This window comes from Neolamprologus multifasciatus, chromosome 22 (genome assembly GCF_963576455.1).
Source record: "Neolamprologus multifasciatus chromosome 22, fNeoMul1.2, whole genome shotgun sequence".
Lineage (NCBI taxonomy): Eukaryota > Metazoa > Chordata > Actinopteri > Cichliformes > Cichlidae > Neolamprologus > Neolamprologus multifasciatus.
In genome coordinates this window covers 7,103,778-7,129,969 of record NC_140459.1, presented here as the reverse complement: position 1 = coordinate 7,129,969, position 26,192 = coordinate 7,103,778, and the positions used below count along the sequence as shown (strand labels likewise).

The following is a 26,192-nucleotide window of genomic DNA, read 5'->3' as shown; positions in this document are numbered from 1 at the left end:
AACCTGCAAAGAGATTTTCTTTTGCTTTTTTATGTTTTTCCAATTAAATTTACAGTCCATGTTTTTCCTCTTTCTGGGACAAGCTGCAGGAAAAGGACCTGTTGGAGGATTGAATTAGTGCAGGTGGGAGTAAGTGGAACATCCTGTACATAAACAGCTCTTTTAGATATAATCACACTTAAATCAAAAATAAACCCTTTAAGTCTCACTTTAATGGTTTAATGTTCTGGACATTTCACATTTATTGATGTCACTGGCTGGCTTCTCGGGATAGACTCAAACCCAGGATGCTGCTTTTAAATGGCTCAGTCCTTTACAGGCGTCAGATTAGCTGATTATATTCACACTCGGCGAGCTGAGAGAGAGCATTATGGAACAGAACCCTTATAAGAGGCTCATTCAGCAGTCAGTCAGTCCACAGAGGACTAAAGGAGAGACAGGACGAGCTACTAAACAGTTTCACTGGTACACAAGAAAGAAGGAGAGAGAAAGATCGTCAACAAACATGAGGAGTGGCTGTTTTTTTTTTTCCTTTTCACTTTTGCAGTATTTACATTTTGGGTAGTGAAAAAAATTATTTACAAAAATGCAGGAACTAAGACAGCTTAATGAGGGGAAATAAGATATAAACAACTCTGTAATAAAAGTAAAAAGAGGAACAAATAAAAATCAGTGATATTTACATGTGCGATAAGAGGAGGAGGAGAGTTAGGAAGTAAAATGGCTTCTGAAACCAGCCACATTTGAGTCCTCTCCTCAGGCTTGGTCACAGCTTTTCATTGCCTCAGAAAAGACTGACAGCTCTGCGTGTGAACGCCGTCGACCCGCAGAGTCGATCAAACGTGCTGGTTGGGCTCTTACAGCAGAGAAAGGGGGATGCTGCCGGCTTTAACCCGCCACAAACAAATGAAGCGACTGGCGGGGGAGAGTGATTCTCCTCGTGTAAAATTAATGTGAACGTGTGGAGCAATTAAAAAAAAAAAAAAAAAAAAAGTGGGGTGGAGGAAAAGAGCAGGTGGAGGCAATGGTACAATAGTATCAAATATACTATACTACAAACTTTCAAGTGGTCTGTACTGCGTACTAAAAATCAGTATTGTTGGCTGCTCTATTCCTAAAACACTGGCTGTTCAGACTGTAGGTGGGAGTATTCTCAGACACACACACACACTCAGACAAACACACACACACACACACACACACACACACACACACACACACACACACACATTCTCTGGGCTCCAACTATTTAAAGAAAAAAAACAAAACAATACAGTGAGGACAGGAAGAACATCCTCACCATCACGGGGGTTAAATCAGAGTTGGTCCTCAAGAACACAGGAGTACAACACACATATATGCATGCACACACACACACACACACACACTCAGCTTAAAGGGATTTCCCTGCTTGCCTACAGATATGCTTCCTCTTACGTCAGCACTGATGAGCTGATAGCCCAGCTCCATTTATCCTCGCACCATCACCACGACTTTAGAGCAACTCCAACTCTCATCCAAAGACAACCTAATAAATAAACACGAACTTGCCGGAGCTCTCATTTGTTTCTCTGCTGCCTTTAATCAACAGTGGGACAAATACTCAAGCGCCACATTTCTAAACCAAGGAGGATTTAAAAACAAAAAAACAAAAACAAAAACACAGCTTTCTGATATCTGGACATGATTTGCATCTAAATCAAGTTTTAACTGAAGTTTCGAGGCTTTCATATCCACACAACTACAAAAACTGGATGAGGGACCAATCAGATAATTCTCCGCTTCTTGTTTTTAAGCCATTAAAAGTCTGAATAATTTCAGACTGTAACACCAATTTATATGTTCATATCACTGACTTCATATCACAGAATTTAATCTTAAAAAGGAAGTATAGTAAAGAAATAACTACGTTTTTGGTTTAGTTAAAACAGCAGAAAACAGAGCAGTTTCCAGAGAAGGCTGAAATTTAAACATGTCTTTGGGGAAGGTTGAAAGTTTTCCTTTTCTGCTTGTTTAAAGAAAATACATTTTTTTCAATATAAAGTCTCCAACTCCACTTGCACATTATGGGGAACTTTTGCAATCTTCTTTCACAACACTGATCTAAGACTAAAAGCACTGTCTGAACCTTTTCTGACATTTCATGATCAGGCGAACGCAGCCAAATTACCTGTGAAGAAGGAGAACGAGCAGCCACGCTTCTGTCCAGCCATCTAGAAACATTTCTGAGGAGGCCATTTCTTTTTCCCCAACCCTAATAGGTCTAAAACAATTTCCTGAAAAGTGATGCCTTCTTTTCAAGTTGCACTTAAGTGCTCTTTCCTACAAATATGCCTCTGTGGCCGACAATGTGGGACCTAATTTTAAAAGTAAAAACATGGTTAAAAACTGAGAAAGGGTCTCGAGCCACAAAAAAATTAAGACTCCTTCCTTGTTGGGTATATATAGTTTAGTCAGAGAAGCGTTTAGTTCCTTTACCAGACACACCTGTAAGGACGCTCGTTTCCAACACGAGGCAAACTGACATTTATCTGGCACTGGCCTGTTTTTTTCTTCCATCTGCAGCTAAAACAACAACAGCTGAAGGTTTGATTTGTAACTTAGGTACAGGACTGGACTAAAATAATGTCAATGTCCCTGCAACTGTTCTCCCATCCTGAGTTAAATTAAAGTCCTAAAGGCGCCCAGTTCTAGTCTTGTTCAGGCAGCGTGCACTCATTTAAAAACACTGAATAAAAAAATAATCTTAAAAGTGAGGGGGAAAAACAAGTATATAATGATTTTACCTAGCCAAATAAATAAAAACATAAAGAAAACAAAAAGGAAAAAAATGGTTAACAAAAGCTTATAATACAGAGGACCAGCCCCGACTATTGAACCTTCTAAAACCACCCGAGCAGCAGCGGGACGATTCGGTGTGTGTGTGTAACAATCTCCTGCCGTAGTTTCGACCCTGACAGCTAAACAACGAAGCGTTTTCTCAGTGGATTTACTGTACAGAAGCAGACCATGGAAGAAGATAGCAAAGCAGCATGGTGGACAGCTGTGGACACAGAGTGTGTGTGTGTGTCTGAGAAAACGGGGTGATGCTTTGCAGGCAGATGGGTGAGAAGCTGCTTCAGATGCTGTTGAGAGATCCTGGTACTGAACTGTGTTGAGATGAATCTGAACCGGTACCATCTGAAGGGGAGAGGAAGAAGAGACAAAAGGTACAGTGAGCTTTAAATTGAAGCTTTACAGCTTTACAGAGCAGTAAACATCAGACAGAGTAATAGAAAATAATCAGTCTGAAATTTGCCATCTTTTATGCGTAGTGCTGCCATCTTGTGTCAGGAGAGAAAAAACAAAATAAAAACACCCGCTCCCCCAAACTTTCTATTTCAAACTATTTATATCAGATTTATGTTTGTTTTTTTTTAAGATCTTCAGAAACTTCTTAAGGCCTTAAAATCAACTTTGCATCTATTTTAAATCTGTACAAAACAGTAGCTTAAGTTTCAATTTGAGAGTCCTAGGCGACTTCCTTCTCGAGTAATCGGATTTACAAACTTTGGTGTCCATGCTGACCGCCCACCCACCCGGCAGAGTGACAACAAAACCACAAGATTTTTACTGCTGAGAGGTACAAACAACATAATATTTTTTGAAAGACTTTTGAAGAACTGATTTAAGGCATTTAAACTTAGAGAATTTTGTGCAGCCTGTCTCAGTTTTACCAAATGGCCATCATAAACTTTTCAGGTGAATAAGTTTAACTCTTTACAAGGCATTTTATGGATTTGTATGAACTAAAAATAACAGAGGTGTTCAAATTTATACAAATATACGATGTTGATGGGGACATCAAAGATGGGACTTAAATAAGGTGTGCTTATTAAAATGTTTCCATAAAATATAAAGATGGTTTTCAAAAATATAAAGACAATTTTAAGAGTTTTAGTTCTTCAGTGTCTGGATTTTAAAAAATAAAATCAAAAAGGTAAAATATAAAAATATATTTCAGTTTTTTTCCTCTCAGCTGGCAGAAAAGCCTGCTATTGACAGTGTCAGTAAAATTACAATAAGAGTTTCCCACCGTGTGCAGAAGCAGCTGTGTGAGAGCGAGCGTGAGGAGGAATGAGGATTGAGTTCAGCTGAGGCTGGATCGACAGCTCTGCAGAGAATAAAAGGAGAGTTTTTATTTAGCACTGAGTCATAAGGAGAGCGCAGTGTAATTCAACAGAACAAAAGAGGCATACTGAATTAACCGGACCACCTCAGCAGTCGCAGAACAAACTGACTTTAAAGTCGTGTTACAGGCATAGAATCATTGCGCAGAGCAGCTACAACTTAGCTGAACAATTAGCAAAGAAAAAAGGGAAGGAAACTCTGCTACCTGTGGTGCTAAAGTTGAAGAGCATCGGCAGTTCTCGTCCACTGGGCAGCCTCGTGTTTGGCTGGCGCAGTTCGTCGAAGAAGGCATGTGCACAGGCCTCTAGCGGGGAGAGGCGTGAGGCTGGCGTGTACTCCAGCAGCCGAGAGCAAAGCGCAATGGCCTCTGGAGGGGTGCGAGGTTTAAACACCTGAGGAAATAAGAGAGCTTTTCTTCAAAAGTTCCAACATCTAGCAACACGTTTTGATACTGGCAAGCCATTGGTTAAACATACTGGCAAGCTCCATATGCCAGTATGTTTAACCAGTGTCGTGCAATGCAGGGTTTCTTCCATTGTTTAACATCTGAAAGTTAACCCAAAATGACAGACAGGCATTTCTATGCAGGAGTTCTGCATCTACAAAGGCAACAGCAGGCAGCTTGTAGAGCCAGCTGCTTTGTAGTAAATTTACAAGGGATTCTTCTCTTGGCTGCATGCTGAGTATATACTTTTTGTATATCTCAGTTAATCAAACATTAAAAACACCTCAAGTCCATGTGGCCTCATCCTCACAACCACAGGATTTCTCTTTTTTACTCTAATAAACTTGTGCACCTAACAGAGGTTTTCCACTCTCCTCCTCCTTAGGTCCTTTTTTAAGGGAAAAGATAAATTATAGGGCTTTAAAATTCAATAAACCTACCAATAAAGATGAGCCTAATGATTGCTTCTGAGTGGCAGCACTTTATGGTTGCACTGGAAGCAGCAGTCGGTACATCAACAAAAATGATGTCCTAGCTGTAGGTGCCCCGTGCTTTGGTATCTCAGTTTTTATAACCTGGTGCCATCTCTACGAGTGTGTTACAGCTCTACAGCAACATATAGCAATGCACACAGAGAGAAGCTGCAACAGCTGGAAAATATGAGACATGCTGGAGAAAACCTCTGTGACTGCTTCATTTCCTGTTTTGACTTCTTCTGCACCAGCGCTGGTGAAAAGGTTGCAACACCTACTGTTTTGGAGAAAACTGTAGCAAGTCCAGAGTGCCACAAACACCAATGTAAATATTCACAGGGCTGCGATGATGTCATGCATACCATTGCAGTAACCATAAATGAGGCTCACAGAGGATGTTGGGCACCCAAACTAAACGAGACTTCAATTGAAAAATACACTTAATGACACCAAAGACCAAATGACTCCTATCCCTGCTACACTACAGTAGCTACCAGTTAAGATACAGAGCTGACTTTAAACTTTTAAATGTAAAGCCTTTCATGGGCTCACTGACTATATTACACATCAACTCCCCTTCAAAAACTGAGTCACTGCCCAGGTTCCTCAGGTCAGACTAAAGGAAATTTAGACACCCTGCAGTTGAGGAACTGTTTTGCAAAAGAACCGAGGTTAGCAAATTCTGCATCTACTTTTAAATCATTTCCTAAAACTTACTTTTGCAGAAATGATTCATTTTGTCTGAAAAAGTATAAAAGCTGCTGGTTTTGCCATTTTCTTTTTAACATTATAAACAACAATATTTCACTTTTTGGGACTGTTACTTGACGTCTAAGTCAGTGCCATCAATATAATTAACAAGAAATCTACCAACATATCACAGTTTTATCAAGTAAATGAAAAATATTAACTTTTATTTCTCACTTCAGACAAAAGATCGGTCTTATTCACAGAGCACCTGCTTCCACAGAGCATAGACCTGGAGAAAACTGACTGTGCTGCTATTATTCGTCCCCAGGTGTTATCTACCTTGGTCCAAGGATGCGCTTTGATCTGAGGGAACTTGAATTCTGTGTAGTTTGGATTCATCTCTCGAATTTGTTCCCTTGTTGGTGTTCCTAATACCTGAGAACAGAAGAGGAGGATAAGACATTTACTTCAAACAGAGTGTTTGCAAGACTACCTTTTAATAGTATAAATGAATGGTGCAGAAAGACTTAAATGAAAAAACAAAACAAAACCAAAACAAACAAACAAACAAACAAAAAAAACCCCAAACAACTCACTTTGATAATCTCCACTAGCTGATCCACTCCACTGTCGCCGGGGAATATGGGCTGTCCGAGCAGCAGCTCTGCCAGTACGCAGCCAGCTGACCAGATGTCGATGTTTGCTGTGTAGTCTGTGGCGCCAAAAATCAGCTCCGGGGCGCGGTAGTACCGTGAGCAGATATACGACACATTTGGTTCACCCCGGACAAGCTGCTTTGCGCTGAAGGAAGCACAAGAATCATGTTAAATGGTAACAAAGACGGCAGGGGAAAAAAAGATAGGAGATCAATATATACCAAACGACTCCCTACTGAGCACTCAGTTGTCTGGAAAATAGTGACACTACTCCTGTAAGATGCCTCTGTTTGCAGATAGTAAGAGGGTCTGAAGTTTTTAGGAAGTATCTGAAGTTTTTATATTTCCCTGAGCATCAAAGAGAAATATAGACTCTGAGGACTAACTTCTTTCCTTTACCTCCCCCTTCTGTCAGCAAGCAAAATTTGAAAACAATTTTTATGATATACAAACATTCATAAAGCAATATCATCTTAAAAGAGTATTTGATGACTTTTATAAAATTTGCAATCAGGCCATTTGCCGTTTTGAATTATAATTTTTTATTTCTATCAGACAGATTAACACAACTGGGCAGAGCAAGATTAACACTTTATTACACACCATATGAGTCCTTTCATTTAACAACGTCTTAATTTAACTAATTAAACATTGTAATTAAAGTCTGATCTTCAATCAAATGCCTGATCATCATCTGCAGATACTGAAGAGGAGATCAGTAATGTAGCTTGAGTGCAGGAGAAAGGCTACTGGGAGAGACATGTGTGCTTGTGAAACAGAAAAATAAGCATTTGAATTAAAAAAATAATAATAATAAAAAAATAAAAATAAATACTACCAAAAATAAAAACAGAGCCGTGTTCCTAATGCTAAACTTGTAGAGTTTTTGCCAGCTGTCATTTCTGGATCTAACATATGACACATGCAATCATACATCACTGTTTAATGTATAGGGCTTTTCTCAGCACACGTTTACAGCAGCTGTGTTACTTTCTGCTTGTTTTATGGTCAACTTCTTTGTATTTTTACAACATTACTCTTTGCTTTTCCTTTGTGAAATATAATGCTCTAATAGCCCTTGACGTGTCCTCGTTTCCAATTAATCACATGCAGCAAACTCCAAGTCTTTCACATGAATGTGCTCATAGCTAGATTAGATGAGTTGAATTGAGGTGACAACCACCTTCATTACCCTGTTCAGACTGTTTGCAGTCCTATGCATGTTGAACTTGATTCATAGAACAGAATCTAAGTGTTAAGCATTAGAAATGCTGTTATTCTTCCCATATTAGATTTCAGAAAAAAATATATGTAATTAAAAGGCAGATAAACGTAATCCTGCTACTACTGTTAAATTAAGTTCTGATTTGTGTGGAAATTCTTTTGGTTTAGCTCACCTGCCAAAGTCACACAGCTTTAGGACGGCAGTTTCTGGGTCGACGAGCAGGTTTTGGGGCTTGATGTCTCTGTGACACACACCTTGGGAATGGATATAAGCCAGACTGCGAAACAACTGGTACATGTACACCTGTTGGAGGTCAACACAAAATACAAAAATCAGACAACATAGAAATAATTTATTAAGAGGCATAAATAGCATAAAGCTTGGTATTTGTACTGGAGACCTTCTGAGGAGATTCTTGAAAACAAGAAGGAAATTCTGAACTTTATAATGTTTGAAGTTTTTGGAGAATAAAAACTTCAACAGAAAAATACTGTGACTTGGACAACATGGAAATGTTTTGGAAGGAAATTAGGGGCTGAATTACCTTCACATATATGATAGGAATAACGCTCTTGGCCTTGTTAAAATGCCTGGCAACCCTGTAGACCGTCTCGGGGACAAAGTCCAGCACGAGGTTGAGGTACACTTCATCCTTCTGCAAAGGATGGAGGGATTGACACAAAGGTAACTGTAGTTAAAGCATTTATGGTTTAAGACAGCTAAGCAAACAGACAGACAAGCCTGGCATAACCTCGCACGCTGATACAAAACATTTCCAGTAAGTTACTTCTGCAACATTAAATCCGATTCTATATTTATCAGTAAAAGAAACTAATTGCTTCCCCTTTTTAGGGTTGGGTTATTTTTTAATGCTATATCTGAGCATCTGTATATGTATTATGGACATGCACCATTTCCTTTTATTTATAGTTTCGACATACTGAAACTACTGGGAGTTTAGAGAGGTTTAATTATTTTATGTCTATTTTTTTATAAACCATAGCTTAACTTATGTTTTACCATCTCTTCTTTCAGCTCTCTTTAGAGTAGTCTGTACAATGACCCCTTTGTTTTTTTTACCTTCTCGCCACTAGAGTAGAAGAAATAACGTAATCGGACAATGTTGCAGTGGTCCAACTTCCTCATGATCTGTAGTTCCCGATTCTGTACAGACAAACAGACACATGAGTCAATGAGGGAAACCAAGTAAACAAAGTGATCACGAAAACTATTAACAAGGAGGGTGAGGGGGGGTGCCATTGATAAGATTATTACAGAAACTAAATTACACGCCTACCTTGAACCTCTTATCTTGCAGAACCTTTTTGATGGCCACCATCTCCTGTGTGTCGATGAGGCGAGCTTGGTACACCACACCAAACGACCCATTGCCAATGACCTGCAAGGTTTTAACAGAACGGGAGAGTCAGACTGAAGGACAGCCCATCAGGTGATCAACCACAAACGTTTATTTAATTTCCTGAAAGCTGCAGCTGCTGGTGTTTCCATTCTTTTACCAGTAATAAATTGGCTCTATCCATCTTTGACTGATAGTCTGATTTTTTCTGAAAGTGTTTTTCAAGCCTACAGCGCATATGATGACTCTTCATGGAGATCTGTCACTCTAACAACCACAAAATTTCAATTATGAAATGGCAACTTATGTATTTAAATCCAAACAATCTTCCTTTTTTTGTTAATCCTAACTCAGCCTATTCTTATAAAACTAACAAAGTAGTGTCTCATGCCTAAACCTAGCGATTTATGGTGTCCAACCAAATTCCATTAGTAATCTAACAGAAGTTACCCATGTGAAGTGTTAAGGGTCTCACGGGGGACTTCTGTGAAATGATAACTATGTGGACATATGTAGAAAATTTGTTTATAAAAATAAATAAGAGGGAAAATTAATGATCAAGAAAATGTATTAATAGATTAAATCTTGTGACTGTTTCACAAAAGATAGATGGATAGTCAGACATGAGCACAGAAACAGTTCATGAATAAATCAAAATTATTTGGCAATTTTACATCCTTTGGTATTAAAATTACAGGTATTAAAAATGGTGATTAAGCACAGTGAGATGTTTGTAGTCAGATTTTGTTTCTGCTTAAGACTCTTGCCAAATTATACTAATATAATGATAACGTTCCACTGCTGCAGGCATCAGACAAGTTAAATATTTCTGATAAGCCTAAACGACGATTTTATTGGCTTTGTGATAAAAGTGTGATAAATCTGAATTTACACACACCTACAGAGCCATTAAGTAATCTTAAAAGTGATAACAGCCTGGCTCAGTGCAACACTCTTCTTTATGTAGTTTCAAGCTACAGTTGACACAGTTATGTCATTTTTTCCAAAGACACAAGCAAAAGAATGTGCGCCTTTAAAATCATGCATTTTTATGGCTTGGCAGAATAATTATGGAAATATCAGCATTGATCAATACCCTTATTAATACCACATACAGTGATTAAAGTTTCACATAACATTTGAGTTATCCCTGTGAGCCAAAAGCTCAGGATTCAGATTATTCCACTGGTAGCTCTATAGGATGGGTGTCCTTGAGGGCCGGTGTCCTGAAACTTCGTGCTGAGGTGATGTTACAGTAGCTCATGAGTGAATGAACATGGTGCAATTAAAGTACTTTTAGGAGTACATTTTTCCAAACACATTTATTTTAATTTACTTGAGTTAGGTTAGGGGTTGCCACCTCAGCATGCAGTCAAGTTCTATAGTCTTGCTAATGACCTACTCATTTTATTCCGTTGTGTTGCAGCAGGGACACATTTAAAAGTTTCAGGACACTGGCTCTCAAGGACTAAAAACTGTGGTGTTTAAAAACTCATGAAAACTAACTCATCAAAAACTAATCACAAGAATCCAATAAAAATATAAAGTTTTGAAATAAGAATGACAGATCCCATTTAACGTCTTTAACGCCCTTGTCATACCGAACGAGGGCAGTTTTTGCTGAGATCACATACAAAGTTTATGCACGATTTGGTTTGCCAAAAATTTCTGTTAGACAATAAGAAAAGTGGAAATCTGTGTGGGTTGAAAATATTTCAGCTTCAGTGAAAAATCTGCTTGATGCTGTATCATGATGACCCATCAGCTGAAACTCTCCCACAGACTGGATGTTTTGGTGGCGTCACCAACAATGACAAATGGAGGACAAGCGCACTGTACTCACCAACTGTTTGATTCAACTTCAGTTTCTCATTGTTACAAACTACATAAACTATAAATTCATTTTGCTCTTGGAGAAAAGGGGGGAAAAACCCAGATGCTACTAAGAAGCAGTCAGAAGTCCTTAAAAGTGGTTTCATTTTGATACATTTTCTTTTAGTTTCAAGAAAACTGAGATTGTGTTGTTCTGATTTTTAAAAAGCAAAAAGAAACCAAAGAAGATGTATACACATTTGGTTCTGCACAAGTGTGTTTGGTCTCTACTTGCTACATAGACTGGGGGCTTTACATGTGCTGTTCACAACTGTGCGTTTAATATGCAGCAACTAAGTAAAACCATCCTCAACAGACAAAACAAAAATGAGGAGAAGACTTGGAAAGAGAAAGTTGAAATTTCATAGAGCTTCAGTTTTGCTTTCTTTCTCACCTTGATGTCAGTGTAGGAGACTTCCTGTGGGCGGTCCGGTCCCTGACCCGGTGTGGCCACGACCGTTGTCACCTTCCCGCTGTCTCCTAGGAAACAAGCAGGAAGAGGCATGTTAAAAATTGCAGCTTTAGTGAGGTTAACTGTGCTGCAGACCACAGAACAATTATAAGGAGGTTTTAAATGTCCTGTCGTCCCTCTGGCTCGTTTCTATGAGACTTAAAGACATGAAAGAGCTTTAGGATACAAACTAAACAGCACTCCTGACATTCAACTGACTACCAACAGCCTTTACATCTGGGCTGTCTCTCCACTGGCCGGGTGATTATTTAGGTTAATGACAGCCTGTGAATGATTGTCAACTTTACAAAACCCTCCAAGGAAGAAGGAGCGAAAGACAGTTCATATTCAAGACGCTGTGACTAATTAAAGTGGGAATGGACCCAAAAATAGGCCAGCCACTTTCTTTGTCTTCATAAATGTTTTTAAGTCATAACAGCCTAACATAAAAGGATTATTTTTGTAGCATCATCAGCCATATATTAGCCTCCAGTATAATGGGAAGACTGTAGCATTCAATTATTGTTTAACTGAAATGGAGGAAGTATACTTTTCTGCCATTAACATTTTCACACGTGATCCTCAGATTGAGGTTCAATTACCCAGACATCTAACCTACCCGAATGGTTCAATCATTAAGGTGGTAACTTTGGTTTGCACATGTTTTTCCCATCACCTCGTTTCCTGTCAGCTAGGTGTTCGCTCACTAAAGCCCGTTTTTTTTCCACTAGCACCTACTTCGCTCGACTGTTTTTAGGTTTTTCCATTAGGTGGTAGTACAACCTGGTACCAGGTACTTTTTTAGTACCTACTCGAACGGATTTCCAAGTGAGCGGAGTCGAGCCGAAAATGTGCCATCAACAGACTGCACGCCACTGATTGGCCAGGGAGTGACGTCAGTCAATGTGTCATGAGGGCAACTTTCAGGAATCAAACCAGTAATTTGTGGAAACCTGGAAATGATGAAAACGGCTACACACAAGTGCCCTCCATTTTTGTGTTTGTTTTGCATAAAAATGTCACAGGACCTTGCTATAATACCACCACCCACATTGAGGTAGCAATCAATTATAATGGAAAACAATCGAAACTCAGTCGAGTCACGTAGAGTAGGTGCTGGTGGAAAAGAGGCTATTTTTTGCATGTAAAAATGATCCTGAGAACAGAAATCCAGCATACGTGGCTGAAACAGTGACTCTCTCTCAGGTCAAAGCTGGTCGAGGTGTGAAAGCAAAAACTGAATCACAGACCGAAGGACGGTGACATTCTTCCGATGAGCCCCAGTCTCTTACAAAGAAAGAAATATCAATCAGAATACTGCAAAAAAGAAATTAAATGCATGGGTTGTTCTCTACCAGATAAGGCATGCCTTGGAGTTGAGAAAAGTGTAAAGCATCTCCAACATCGGCCCAATTTCCTTTCACATCTATTTTTCACCAACAAGGTTTCTAAGTGTCAAAATGTTTGCCCTGATAAATTAGCATGTACACTTCAATCAATCATCAACAACAACAAAAAAACAAAACAGATAAAAGTAAAAAAAAAAAAAAAAAAAAAAAAAAAAAAAGGGGGGGGGGGGATACACACACAAAACGTTTCCTCAACAGTCCAAGTAGAATCATAGTTTAGAAGTACTAATTCTCATAGGAAGATACGACTCGTGCAGAAAAGTCACTCTGTCCTGTATATGAAAATTTGGGAATCATCCGTTGTTCCTGTCAACTAGTTCTGAAATTTCCAGCATAGACCAAAGTAGTTTTGGGTTTCCACCAAATGAAAATCACCATTACTGTGTTTTCAGTGCGGTTTACTAAACTCAAGATTAAAAATGTCATTTTTGTTTGGCAAATTGACGGGTCTTAGTTTTGAGTATATGTGGATCAATCATGCCTTTATGCAATACCCTTAAAGACTCATTTGAGCCTGGAAAAACCTCGAATAAACTGCATCAGCAGGTTTCCCAGACATGGATTAGGCCTAGGCCCAGTCTAAATGAAAAACTCAATGAAAACCTGTGTTGATGGTCTGCGATTAGGCTTAATCTATGTCTGAACCTTGATCCGATTCCCATTTCTCTGTGTGGCCATTGGTTAAACTTTATATGACAACCCTGCTTTAACTTTAAATTTAATTTTCCTGTGTTATCTGTGCAGTTTAAATAATGGGGCAACACTGTCATGTAGCTATGATGGTTCTGTGTCACTACCACTCTATGTCCACACACTTAATGCTCTGTTTACCAAACAAGACAATGCACTTATTGATATTGTTCTCGTTCACACAGAACTGCATACCCTAGTGTTCCTGCATGTCTGTGTCCACACAGCAAACTGTCCTGGTTATCCAAACGACACGATGGCGGTATCTGTTACAGCTGAAACCGTGAGGCCTGCAGCGTGACCGTGTCAGTGGGTTCTCTACTTCATTGACTGGGTTCAAGCTCTGAACCCTGATGAACACACTCACTTGTCCAGGTTAAAAGTAGGGCAACTGTCTTAGATGCTGCTTCCCCCCCCCCCCCCCCCCCTTCTGCTGCGGTTTATTTTTTATAGCATGAAAAATAATTTCCACGGGCTTGTAACTTGCTCGAGGCTGATAATCTATCACGATAAAGATGAAGCCTTTTCTCCGTCTTCGTCAGAGTTCCTGATTTATCACCGCTTCACGGTTCAGTGTATTCATACCAGCGCTGCATTGTGTGTCACCGCTTGGCTTCCTGTCTTTCACCTGACATTCACAGATGGGAAACACGCGTCTCCAGGAGGAAATAATCCCTGCATGCACGCCATTATTCAAACTCTGTCACACCAACACCAATTCAGCTCCAGTTTTTTTAAAAGGCTGATACATTGTAGCCAGATCAAAAAATGCGTGTTGCATCTACTCCTCCTAACATCCAAGTCAAATTAATAATGACCTCAGCTGAACATTTATCTCCCACTGGGATATTTCTAATCAAAAAATGTTTCTTAACAGGAATTTGGTTGTATATTTATACGTTGTATTTTACTGCAAGTGGCTCATTGTTGTGGCAAGGAAAATGAACACTTGTATGCAAGTCCCGACAATAAACACTCTGATTTTATTGTAATTTCCCACCCATAATCCTTATATATGATAATATGACTAACAGACCTAGAACAAGATTTACTGCTGCAGAACTCTTGATTTTTAATGTTTCTCTGCAAATATTTTAAATACAACACATCTACAAACCATGTGTTTGTTTAGACTTGCTCTGAAACAGAAGCACAACAGAGGATAAAAGGCTGGTGTTAAAATAATAAGGGCACAGTGTACCCACCTTAAGTGTTCCTTTTCTAGTATTACTGACGCAAATAGATTTAGTAATGTAGTTGATAATGGTGCATCACAAGTTTCCCCTCATGTTACTTGCGGAAATAGAGTTGTGCTAGAAACCTACAATTTGCAGCCAGTGGAAAAGTAAGCTGGAATCAAAACATAATGTCAGCATTAACCACCGAGTGTTAAGCTTCTATTCAGTTCTCTCCTTTTTTTCCTGTCTGTCTGAAAACCCGACGTGAACCATTCATCTCCAGCTGCTTTTAAATGCCATCAATAAGCTCGCCCCTCGTTCCTTTTTGAAAATTTTACACCACAGTTGAAACAGAACTTGAGTAAACAAGGATTCATATGCACACAGAAAACCATTCACTCACTGTGCATCGCTTTGAAACTGATGATGATAATTTGTGGAAATCACAAGGTCCATCTTGTCTAGTAAGCCTCTACCTCATTTACCACTAGGTCTTATGACAAATATGACATTTGACACTTTCACTGGTAGCCCCTTCAGTCATTTGCTGTAAGTTGAGAAAAGTTTATCTCAGGTCCCGCCCACTTTTGCGTTGCCAAATATGTACATTCTGTGATCTCTGGTCGCTACAGTGCAGCAAATCACTTCAGGTGTGGACACAGTTTAATTGAATGGAAGATAATTTCACACCTTTTAAACTTTGAAAACAAAATGTAAATACACTGAAGTCCCATACAGAATAAAATGGGCACCATAAATAAGCGTACATGGTCATTTATAAGCCAAATAATTTAGTCAGCTGAGGGTTACACTATGCAAGAAAAAGTCTGAATTGCCACACTTAAGCAGCAGGTTTCTGTGTTAATATCTTTACACACAAGAAACAAACTGCACTTAGATGAACTCCACACTTTAAAGCAAAGTAGTTCAGGAGAATTAAGTTTACCTTATTAATATGCAGTTTAATGCAGCAGCATCTTCCAAAAAATCTAACCAGGGCATCTGCTCTGTGGGGAGAACTGCTGGTGGAAGAAAGAGGCTTCTATTGTTTTAGAGTATAGCACTCATGTTATGTTTAACATGTACATTAAATTTAAAAAAAAACAAAAAAACATGTCCACTTCCCGGTACACTGAGGTTACATCTGTGAGTAAACTGTAAGCTGATTTACATCAACTTTACATAAAATCAATGTAGCTGTTACCAACCTTGTGATACCCTCAAGCCTGAGGTGATCACATGATTGTATCAGAAACGTCTCTGCAGTGTTTCACAGAAGAGATAGTGACTCAACACACATTTCCTACTTTATCAAACTGACCGTCTGACACTGAGCTGTCCGTTTTCTAAAGCTTGTCCAGGTCACAGGTAGAGTGACCTAATCCTAACAAAATACATATTTGTGTGGAGCAGATTAAAAAAAATGTTTTAAATTTGTGTTACTGGGAATTATGCACTCGTTTATTAACAACATTAGTATTTAACAATGTTTCAAAGGGTAGGAACACGCATGAATGCTGTTGAATAAGTTAACAGACTTATTGAACAGCAAGGCCTATTCTAAGCCAGGAAAAACCCGCTACTGTTAAAAGGAGAAATACTGATATTGTTAACCTACACAAAAGCTCCACAGTTACAGGTGTGGCATCATTTGTGTGAAGGACAAACATCCGGGATTTAATTTAATTGCATTTTTACCCAACTTGCTTGCTAAGAATAAGCAGTAAGCATATATGAAAATAGATAACTCTTTCTCAGTTTTACCGATGAATAAACACATTTCAAACATCACAACTTTTACTTGGAAGGCGAATGGTCTCTTGCCCCTGACTTGTGTCCTACATGTTCAACCTCCACTGTACAGGTATGATGCTCTGAATTTTATATATTGCATTGCAAATGTGACAGGTCAAGTCCTCATATCATTCATCCAGCATTGACATCGGATTTCCATGAGCACGAAACTAGAAGATCCTCAACTGTATTTTGCATTATAAAACTTCAAACACTGCAAAGGAATTACACTTTATGCATGAAGCAGACCTGAGATAAATCCTGGTGCTGCTCACAGACCATACAAAAAAAAAAAAAAAAAAAAAAAAAAAAAAAAAAAAACAAAACAGGAAAAGAGAACAACTTCCTGGATGCAGCGGTGACAGCAGCTGACAAGGTAATTATACAACGATGTGAAGAAATGTTCTGCTTCATGGAAGCAGGACCTGTTTCCTCTCTTTTTGAATAGAACAACTCTACAATACACATACAAAAAAATTTAATTCACTGTCAAGCATCCCATAATATTAGCATCAATTCTGATGCTGGTACTCTAATTTCCAAGAGAGAAATATTTTAGTGATTATATAAGTATTAATAACAGCGTATTTCAGCAAAAATGTAATCGTAGAGGATTACTGTACACAGCACGGCTTTAGTCCTCCTCCTTCACTTCAAAGACATGTCAGGGCTTGTCAGCTCAGGAGGTACATTCACACAGGGCCTTAATGCAGAAAACTAAGGTTTTCAGGACATCTCCACACCAATTAAAACTTTTTTGGCAGGTAACCAGGTGGGTAAGCAACCTGTTATTTAATCTATGTAAGCTATAAGGAGGTGCATTTTTCTTCATTGTTTAATACACAGTGAAGTAAAAATGTCATCTTTAAGAGTTACCAACAACAAGTACCATATTCAGAGCAAAGGACTGAAATTAGACCATTTTATAACATCAAGGAAATGCCTCAACATTACATGTCTTCCAGTCTTTATACAGACAGATCCATTGAAAAACAAGCCAACGCGATAGAGATTTAGGTGTGGACTTTGACTCAGGCTACATTCACACTAGCCCGGATAGATTTGAAAACAGCGTTTTCGTCTGAAAAACACTCCGAATCCACACTAGCGTTTTCAGTCGTTTTCACAGAGTTGTGCGTCCACATTGAAACGGCAGAAAACGCCTACGTTCCAGTACTGCGCATGCGTGAAGCGCAAGAAGATTCGGCCTGCCTCATTTCTGTCAGCCGTTTATTTACTTTCCGGCTCGTTGAAACGTCGCGGCAAAATGTCGAGGAAAAGCACCGAGTTTTTCAAATGGACTAACAATGAGGTGGAGATGTTGCTGCAAGTAACACAAAAGTACAAAGTTGCAAAAGCGAGTGATAATTAAAGAATTTGAAGAAAAGCTATCTGAAGCATGTACAAACTGATATTAATGTTTAATAGGGCAGTCAAAATTGACAGCAAATAAAACAACTGCTGTATAATACCCTCCGCTATCTTTGTTTAATTAGTCACATGAGTGCATCACATAACTAAAATGAGTCTGCGTTTTCACTGTCCACACTGCGATGCAAACGCACCATCTTCAAATATATTCGTTTTCGAGAGCGTTTGCAAAACGCTGCTTTTTTCCTTGGGGAAGGCGCCGTCCCGGTGTGGATGGGAGGCCAAAACGGAGAGAAAATGATGCGTTTTCAAAATGCATTAGTGTGGACGTAGCCTCAGATCTTAACTTTTCTCATGTGAGATTTATCTCCAGATCTGCCATTTATCTCCTTAAAAATGCCACAAAAGTGAAACCATTTCTTTATCTCTCCGAGTGACCAAGCTTTTAAAGCAGGCTTGAAAAATGCTCAGCTATCAAGTCTTTGAAAAAACAGCAGCCTGAGTGCTTATCTGGACAAGATGGATGGGAGGCATTAAGGCCCTACACGGTCTTTTGCTGCACAAATCCAGGAGTTTTCCAGCAAAAAACAAAAAAAGTGTTGGCTTTCTACCTAAAGAAAGATCAGCAGGATTATGATTTCAAAGTTGTTGTTTTTTTTATTTTATTTATTTATTCTTGTTAGTGGTGTTTAATGTACCCAATCCTAAAATCCACAAAAAGAGATGAAAATGTTTGGACTTTAGTAAGGCAACACAGATTCTGTGCCTTACATATACTGGAAGAAATTGTGATTATATTTGCAGTCATCACTGCCCAAAAGGTCCATTTTTAGCCAGAAAAAAGCCCTAATGTGTCTTATATGCTCTCAGAGTATACGCCATTATACCAGGTGGGGCAGCTTTTTACTTTTTATGCTTCAAATCACAGGAACAATCACTGAAATAGAACATCTAAAACCGTCCTCTTCAGCCTGGCTTGTGATTAAGTATGATTTATAGACATAGCTTACCACTTTTTAAATTGGCTTTGCTGCATCTAGTTTTCAAAATGTAATTAATGTTAAATCCCTTTCAAATATTTATCCGGCGTTACCTTCCTGTGTTCCCTTCTCCTTTTGAAAAGGCATGTATGGTTTAAAATAAATAAAATAAGTTATTGTATTTTATTCTGTTTGGTTTTATAATTTACTCTCTACTTTTTATTTAATTTGTTTTGTTTTTTTATAGGCTTGTCAGTCATCTGTGAAGCACTACAATTCAACTTTGCATTGACTAAGCTCCATGTCCAAGTTTAATTTTAATCCCCCAAATCACTTCATTCCCTCACGTGTCAACGTTGCTCCTGGTTCACTGTGGTCTGCTGGGAGTGAGGCTGACTATACAATTAAGCATAACAGACGTTTAGGTGGTTTTTTAAATTATTATTATTATTTCTGATAAACAAAAATGGATTAAAGCTGGAGTATTTTTACCCAACTTACAAAAAGAAAAATATCACAGTCCTGGTATATTCAGGAAAATCCTACTGAAATAAATTCTGCCTCCAGGTATAGCTTGCTCAAACATGACAAAAAACACCTGATCAACCATTCAAAAGAGTATCTTTAAACTGCCAAAGGCAACATTTGGTAGGACATCAGTCTGTGTTGTTCTGCTGCAGAGAAACTAGGGGTCACATGGCTTTGAACTGGAGATGACCTCCCTTTTGGGCTCTAATATCAAGAGACGCGGCAGTGGCTGCAAATGGATGATAAGGTTTGGATTAACACACACACATAGATCTCTGCTTACACCCGCTACTACAGTGATAAAAGGGCATACTATTATTTCTCCTCAGACAGAGGAAACCCACTCCTTGGGCTCTGCTGTTGGACGTGGATCACTTGCATCCTCCAGGCGTCGGCCACCTGCTGCTAAGCTTCTTTTTTTTAACACTACCCCGCAGGTGACCTTGGTGAATATGCAACTTTTCCGCCCTGACCCTCCACCAGTGGATTCAGACTGTTAGCTAATGGCACTCTCAGCTACACCTACAAAAGACCCTTCAATGGAACACTCAACTTGGGGTATTACAGTCTAGCTTGGTCACAAAGAACAACGGAGCTGATTTAACAGCTCAGCAGCCACAATGACCACAATAAAAAATCCAACCCACTTGCAGCTTTTAAACACATATTAGTTAGTTACTTCAAATCTTTAATGTGCTTTAGTTTTGGTCGGTTAAAATGATGACATGTGAAACAGTCTTGACACCAGACGGGGTGAAAAGAGGCATCGGCCGGACAGGGAACTAGTAATGTACAAAACAAGTGGCTAACGTTAGCAGGCTAGTAACCTTGCTAGCCAGTTCGCGGAGAAATAACGACTTTCCTCTGCGCTGTGACACATAACGACGGTGTGTAGTTTTTAGTTTGTAACTTGTAATATGATATATTGATTCAGCACATTCTGATAAGGAGTTAGTAGATAATTACAACTTACTGGCAAGCTTAAGGTTGGAGCATCCTGACGAGCTGCTACCGGAGGCCTGCGAGACCCCGGTCTTTCCTGTGCTGCTCCCCACGGCAGCGGCTGATCCGGCGGACGCAGCAGCGGCTCCTGGAACACCTGGCGGCTCAGCAAACGAGCTGGTCCTGGGCCGCCCGCTGCCGCTCATATCTCTGTGCAGGGGTCAGGGTTGTTGTTTCACCGTTTTTTCAGCTAAACCACTATTACTTATGAACAACCGGCAACGAACAATCACACCAAAGACACACCAAGAAACACCGCTCCCGTTGCCGCCGGCTGTCTGGGCTTATAGCTGTTGCTAGACACCTAGAAACGGACCGCACGCAATGACACCTGGGAGATGGAGTTAGAGCCAACCGCTACTTAGGTTTGTCGCTCTGAATTTTACAAATCAAAACAACTACAAATTTAAACTGAATTAACAGGAGGCCAGAAAGAGCCGCAGCTACAGTTACATTTAAATTTAAAACTATAACATTTGTAGAAAAGCAACAAAAAATTCAAGATACATCACAGAATTTAGCTTTTTTCTCGGAAATAAGTCACACCCTTTTACTTTAGTTCATATTACAGCCTGGACTCTTATATTAATTTTTCTCTTTGTAAAAATGTAATAAAAGTAACATAAATATTGGAAATACAAATAAAACTCAATGACCGATCACTGTGAGGTTCAACACTGCGGTGCCGTTTAAATCTTTAACAGCATATTCTTTAAATTAAATTTATTTTTTTCCATTTTATTTCATGCCTTTGGTGTTATGTCTTGCTTGGGTAAACAAAAAAAAAAAAGAACAACTAATGAAGGCCAATGGATTTATTTAGGGATCAGAAGTGGGCAGCCAGGTGTTATCTTCAGCTTCCCACAGAGCATCTGTTTTACTGTACTGAAAGCTCTTTGACCAGGTCTCCTTAACTTAACCCAGCTTCTCACCCAATATGACCTGAATCTCAAAGGCTGCTCTAATCCAATAAGCACTTTCAACACTGATATGCTCGATAAAGGCCAGCTGGAGAAGCACACACTGTATGTTCCAGGGATTTGGGGATTTTGCTGCCATTATGATTTTTGCAGAGATTCATCTCCCACCGACACAGATTCACAAATAAGACACACGACATTATAAAAGACTCAAGAAATGCAGGGACATGAAATAAATGCAAGCACATAAGAGGTTGTGTTAGAACTTTAATATTTTCAATATTTAGTCTTTTTTTGTTGTTTAGAAATATTGCACATGGTCAACATGCCTGCTTATGAGATAACACTCACATCGCTCATCCTAAAATTTCCTTCTCCAAAGTAAGGACAGTTTATTTTTAAGCACAATCATACAGTGTACACGCATACGTGTGTGTATGCACATATGTCTGTGTGGGTGTGTGCACGCGTGCATGTGATTGCACATGCATGCAGACAGACACTTTACAGCCCTAACCCCAAAGTAATGTGAATTGATAGTCTTCTTTTTACCTGCGTGTATTTATATATATATATAGATATATATCTACATATCTATATATATAGATATATATATATATTTCACATATATCCTGAATCAACTGGGTTTGATAACAGTCAAGATGGCAGACAAAATAGTCATGGTGACTATAAAAATACTGTCTCTAGAGTAGAATATAGAATGTAGATACAATGAAAAATATACTATTGATAATGTTGCTGTGTGGTGACAGAACGAGAGGTTGGTCGTGATAACACGCTACCTGCATGTGCCAAAACATACACACAACACCCAAACACAGACCTAAATGCACATATATGGAAATACCGGTATATATATTTGTTTTTCACACATCCAACTGTATACAGAGAAATTATAGAGATACCCATAATAATAATAACTACCCCCACTCTTCACCCGAGAAGCAAAGAGCCAAAAAGTGCTATTTAAAAATTGTCTTTGACTTTTAGTAAGTTATACTTTCTATCGCTTCAACAAGAACAATAATTGCGTGATTCTTTTTTGTTTTCTTTTATACCATACTTATAGACAACAGCTCATCCCTCTCACTGTCTGACTGGGTTTAATATCTATGGCACAGAGCCTTGCCCCGAAAAAAAAAAAAAATAACCCACCCATTTTAAAAAAAAAAGTCCTATTGCACCATTTGATGGGAAAGGATAAAGTGTCGAGAAGAGAGGGACAAGGGGAGGGCTCCGGAGACTGCCCTCCAGTGCTGGTCTAGGATCCGCTTTCCCTGAACTAACCCTAACCAGAACCATCCTGAGCTACATAGCGCTTGACCCGGGACCAGTGCTTAAGGGCACTTTCAGACAACACTTGAGGGTCGGAGGGAGGAGAGCTGTAAAGGGGGGAGAAGGAGAGAGAGAGGGCTGAGGAGGAAAGCAGGGAAGGAGGGAAAGGGTGATTGATAACATAAGGAACAAGTTATTATTTTTTAACTACTAAAACAATCTCTAAAAACAATACTTTCCTGATTTAACTTGTGGCGGCCCCCAGACGGAGAGGGCCGCACAAATTGTGCAAACACCTGATTTCAACGTTTTACAAAACGACAAACGCCCCTGCTCCCCTGCTTCTGTGTCTGGTGAGAAATCGTAGAGGAAGGGGAGGGAGGGGAGAGACGGGGCACACGCTGATTTTTGTCCCCTTATTTGTCCAGAGTTTTGTTGTTGTTGTTGTTATTATTTTTTTATGCTGGAGAAGAAACACAATAGAGCCACGAGAGAGAAAAACAGGCCACGGTAAAACTGGTTATTTCCACGATAATGAGAAAAAGCAACATCATATCCATGGGGGGAGGGAGGGAGGGGGGGGGGATACAGAGAAGTTTGGTTCTCGTCATGTTGTCCGTATTTACCGCTATCACGTCTTCCCATCGTTGGAATATGAATCTTGCATCCAGTTTCTCCTTCTTCCGCCCTTTTTCTCCGTGCTCTGTTGGGAGCTGGTCGGTGTCGAGTTTAACGTTGATTCTTCAAAGCCTCACAGCCTAAAAGTCTCTTTACATAATCTCTTTATGGTGCCTGTTCACACAGGTTTTGGGGGTCATGACCCCCGGCAGACATACAGACATATAGATCATCAGCTCCCGCCAGTAAGGACTCAAGTCTTTCATAATGGCAATAAACTGAAGGTGCAAAGATTGGTCACACCACATCACGACTCCTGCCTTCTTGTTTTTTTGTTTGTTTGTTTTGTTTTTCTTTTCAGGAGCGAATAAAATTTCATGCTTTCAGTTTCTCTTCTCACTACAATCACTAAAAACTGTGCAGGCCGATGGCTTGGTCAGACCAAGGGGCGGGGGTGGTGGTGGTGTTTGACTGTGTTTGTGTACTCACGCTGTACGGACGCGCGTTCGTGTGTGTGTGTGTACTGTGTATGTGTGTGTGCTGTCTGTCTTGCAGCATCGAGGGGCTGTGGAATATCAGTGGAGGTCGTTGGGGTTGTGTTTTTATGTCCTGACCACTGTGCTGAGGAGTGGGAGGACGAGAAAGAGGTCAAGTCAATGGCATCTGAGGGCTGGCTGGCTGGCAACAGCAAACTGCATCTGCACAATAAGTGACAAAGTGCCTTTGTGTGTCGTGGTCCTTGGTAGCAACTCCTGGGGGCTGCCAACCAAGAGTAACAGTCTGATTGTTAAGCGTGTATGTGTGTTTCTGTGGGATCATGTGCATGCTGGAGATTACATATGCACCAGGGCTGGTGTGTGTGTGTCTGTATGCATGTGTATGTTTGCCAGAGAGATAGAGTTTGTGTGTCAAACTACAAACTACTGTACAAATGTGCTGAGAGCAGACCCGGGCAAAAGGGTTAACTAAAGACATTCTGGATACTTGGAAAATAAACAGCGAAAACAATACAAGAAGCACTTGACTCATCGTGACTTGCATGTGATTTGACCATATTTGAGGCTTTTTGATTTTTTTTTTTAAAGGTCTGATTAGATGATCCAAGCGCGCCTTGAGTAGTTTGAATCATTTGTGACCACATTCCACATTTCTGCCCAGGTCTGATGGAGATTAGCGCCAGTAGATAGGACCTCACTGGTTAACGCACTCCTCTCTCTCCCTCTTTGTCTTTCCTCCATTCTTCCGCTTCGTCTCCCTCTCCAGCTTACGATCCCTCGCTTTTCGGCTCCTCGGGACTCCGCCCTTTGTCTCCCTGCTGCTCCAACCCTGCATCCTCCCGGGTTGATTGATTAAAAGAGGAGCTGTGGGAAGAGGCGGGGCTGGCTTCGGCCAACGCTCCGGGCTCGAGGGCTCCTGGCGTGGCCGTCTGCATGATCTTTTGACGGACTTCGCGGATTTTCAGCTGCAGGCACACCTTGTTGGGAAACGTGTCTGAGTAGCGCGCCTGGAAGGCAGCTGTGGCCTGAGCTGGAGAGAGGAGAGTGAGAAGGAAATTATGTTTATGTCATTTTTGCACATTGAAAGCCCCTCGATTCTCTTCATCACAGACTGCTGCTTTTCTCACTCATCATTGTATATTTTATGAAAAAGTGGCACCCTTGTTGTGACATTTAAATAGCATAAATTGTTGTGACATTTAAATAGCATACCAAAGTCCATTCACGGGACATTTTAACATTAGCTAGACCTCTATACATTAAAATGCTCTGCTGCCTGCGAATAGGACGAACTAAGAAATAAGAAAATGTATGAAGCTACATTTTCTTATTTCATTACAGCGTTTTAAAGGATTATATTTATTTGGACTGTAATTTATCTGATTATTCTGAGGTCTGGTGTATTCGGTGTATTTCTTTGTATTAAGTGTCTGTACTGTGTTGTCTGTGTTTTTGTAAACATCTTTCTTGAAAAAATAGCAATGGAAACTCCCACTTAAATAAATAATTAAATAATAATTTGAAAAATGCAAATTCTTCTTTCATTGCTTCAGTCTGACAGTGATTTTGCTTTTTAAGTCGTTGGTGGAAGCAATTACTGCTTTTGTTATTAACAGGTTTGCACTACATAATGATTCTAGCTTTAGTTGCTTCTCCTGTGACGTCATGTCTTATCTACTGTTAGCTTACCTGAGGGGAAGAAGCCATGGTCATGAAACAGCTGCATGACGAGGGCCCGACGCTGATCCAGTGTTCTGCGCAGAGACGAGTACGAAACCCTGTCCAATTCTCCCGGGGGAACCTCGCCTTCTGGACCTGGTTTCACAGAAAGGTCCATCAGACCAGCGTCAGGCCATCTCGGCATCTCTCGATAGGGTGTAGGTGCCGTACACGTCATACCTGCTCTGTCGAAGGTAAATATTTCTCCCTCACACTTGGGGGCGCTCTTGGGGGTGTTGGGCTCTGAGCTGCAGCTGGACAGGCGACGAGTCTTTCTCCTCGGGGAGCTCGGGTCTTCCCCAGTCAGCTCAAGGTCTGGAGGGAGACGGACGTGCGAGGAATAATGAAAGGCAAGCAAAGGGAAAGAGGAAGAACAGAGACTTTGAATGTGGAGATTTTGTTCCACAGGATATCAGTTGTTCACATCTAAAGTTTGGAGTCATCTCTGAATTTCTGACTCGTACCCGTGGAGTTGCGTCTCTTCTTGCGGTAGCTGGTCAGGATTGCTCTCGGTGAGGTGGCCAGACTCTGCAGAGTAGGCGAGGGAAGGACCTCCTCTGGGTTAAACTCTGGCAGCTCAGCAAAGCGTTCCTCGAAGTACGTCTCCGAGAGGAGCCTGCACACACAAACACAGTCCAGTTGTGCGGTGGTTCAAGTATCAAGGGACGACTTCTGAATGTATTCGCATTCCTTAAGGCCGAGTTCTGCCGTGACTTTCTCGCCTCTGCGGCTTCCATGCTACTTTCCTACCATCTAAATAAAGAACATCAAGAGTAAGCACTCTGCCCACTCACATTCAGTAAACAGAGTTTCCATCATAATCTTAGAAAGTTGGAGGTTTGGCCGTGCAC

At 40.1% G+C, this 26,192-nt stretch overlaps 2 protein-coding genes across 7 annotated transcripts in view; both read right to left on the bottom strand.

Annotated features, from left to right (window-relative positions):
* Positions 1 to 58: 58 nt before the first annotated feature.
* On the bottom strand, positions 59 to 20,658 carry gsk3aa (glycogen synthase kinase 3 alpha a). The gene is made up of 11 exons (XM_085148453.1): positions 20,263 to 20,658; positions 11,283 to 11,368; positions 8,957 to 9,058; positions 8,740 to 8,823; positions 8,204 to 8,314; positions 7,832 to 7,962; positions 6,375 to 6,579; positions 6,118 to 6,213; positions 4,376 to 4,562; positions 4,076 to 4,153; positions 59 to 3,180 (listed from the first exon to the last, which is right to left on the bottom strand). The coding sequence occupies exons 1-11, from the start codon at positions 20,435 to 20,437 to the stop codon at positions 3,119 to 3,121; spliced, it is 1,317 nt and encodes a 438-aa protein (XP_085004579.1). The 5' UTR covers positions 20,438 to 20,658; the 3' UTR covers positions 59 to 3,118.
* An 802-nt stretch (positions 20,659 to 21,460) lies between these two features.
* The window catches only part of cica (capicua transcriptional repressor a), a 55,629-nt gene continuing 50,897 nt past the window's right edge, over positions 21,461 to 26,192 (bottom strand). For 5 of the 6 annotated variants that reach the window (XM_085148443.1, XM_085148440.1, XM_085148445.1 and 2 more), the window contains exons 19-21: positions 25,806 to 25,957; positions 25,312 to 25,656; positions 21,461 to 24,652 (exon numbers count right to left, since the gene is read on the bottom strand). In XM_085148443.1, coding sequence (XP_085004569.1) covers positions 24,390 to 24,652; positions 25,312 to 25,656; positions 25,806 to 25,957 — 760 coding nt within the window. In that variant the 3' untranslated portion in view covers positions 21,461 to 24,389. The remainder of the gene's footprint in view (positions 24,653 to 25,311; positions 25,657 to 25,805; positions 25,958 to 26,192) is intronic. The other variant, XM_085148444.1, reaches the window with a different exon arrangement.

What these genes read in the sequence shown, in the direction of transcription:
- gsk3aa (XM_085148453.1), bottom strand. Translation starts at nt 20,437, where the DNA reads ATGAGCGGCAGCGGGCGGCCCAGGACCAGCTCGTTTGCTGAGCCGCCA. An exon ending in TTCCTATCATATATGTGAAG is followed by an intron (nt 7,963 to 8,203) that starts GTAATTCAGCCC and finishes GACCTCCAACAG; the next exon opens with GTGTACATGTACCAGTTGTT. An exon ending in AGCTAGTGGAGATTATCAAA is followed by an intron (nt 6,214 to 6,374) that starts GTGAGTTGTTTG and finishes TTCTGTTCTCAG; the next exon opens with GTATTAGGAACACCAACAAG.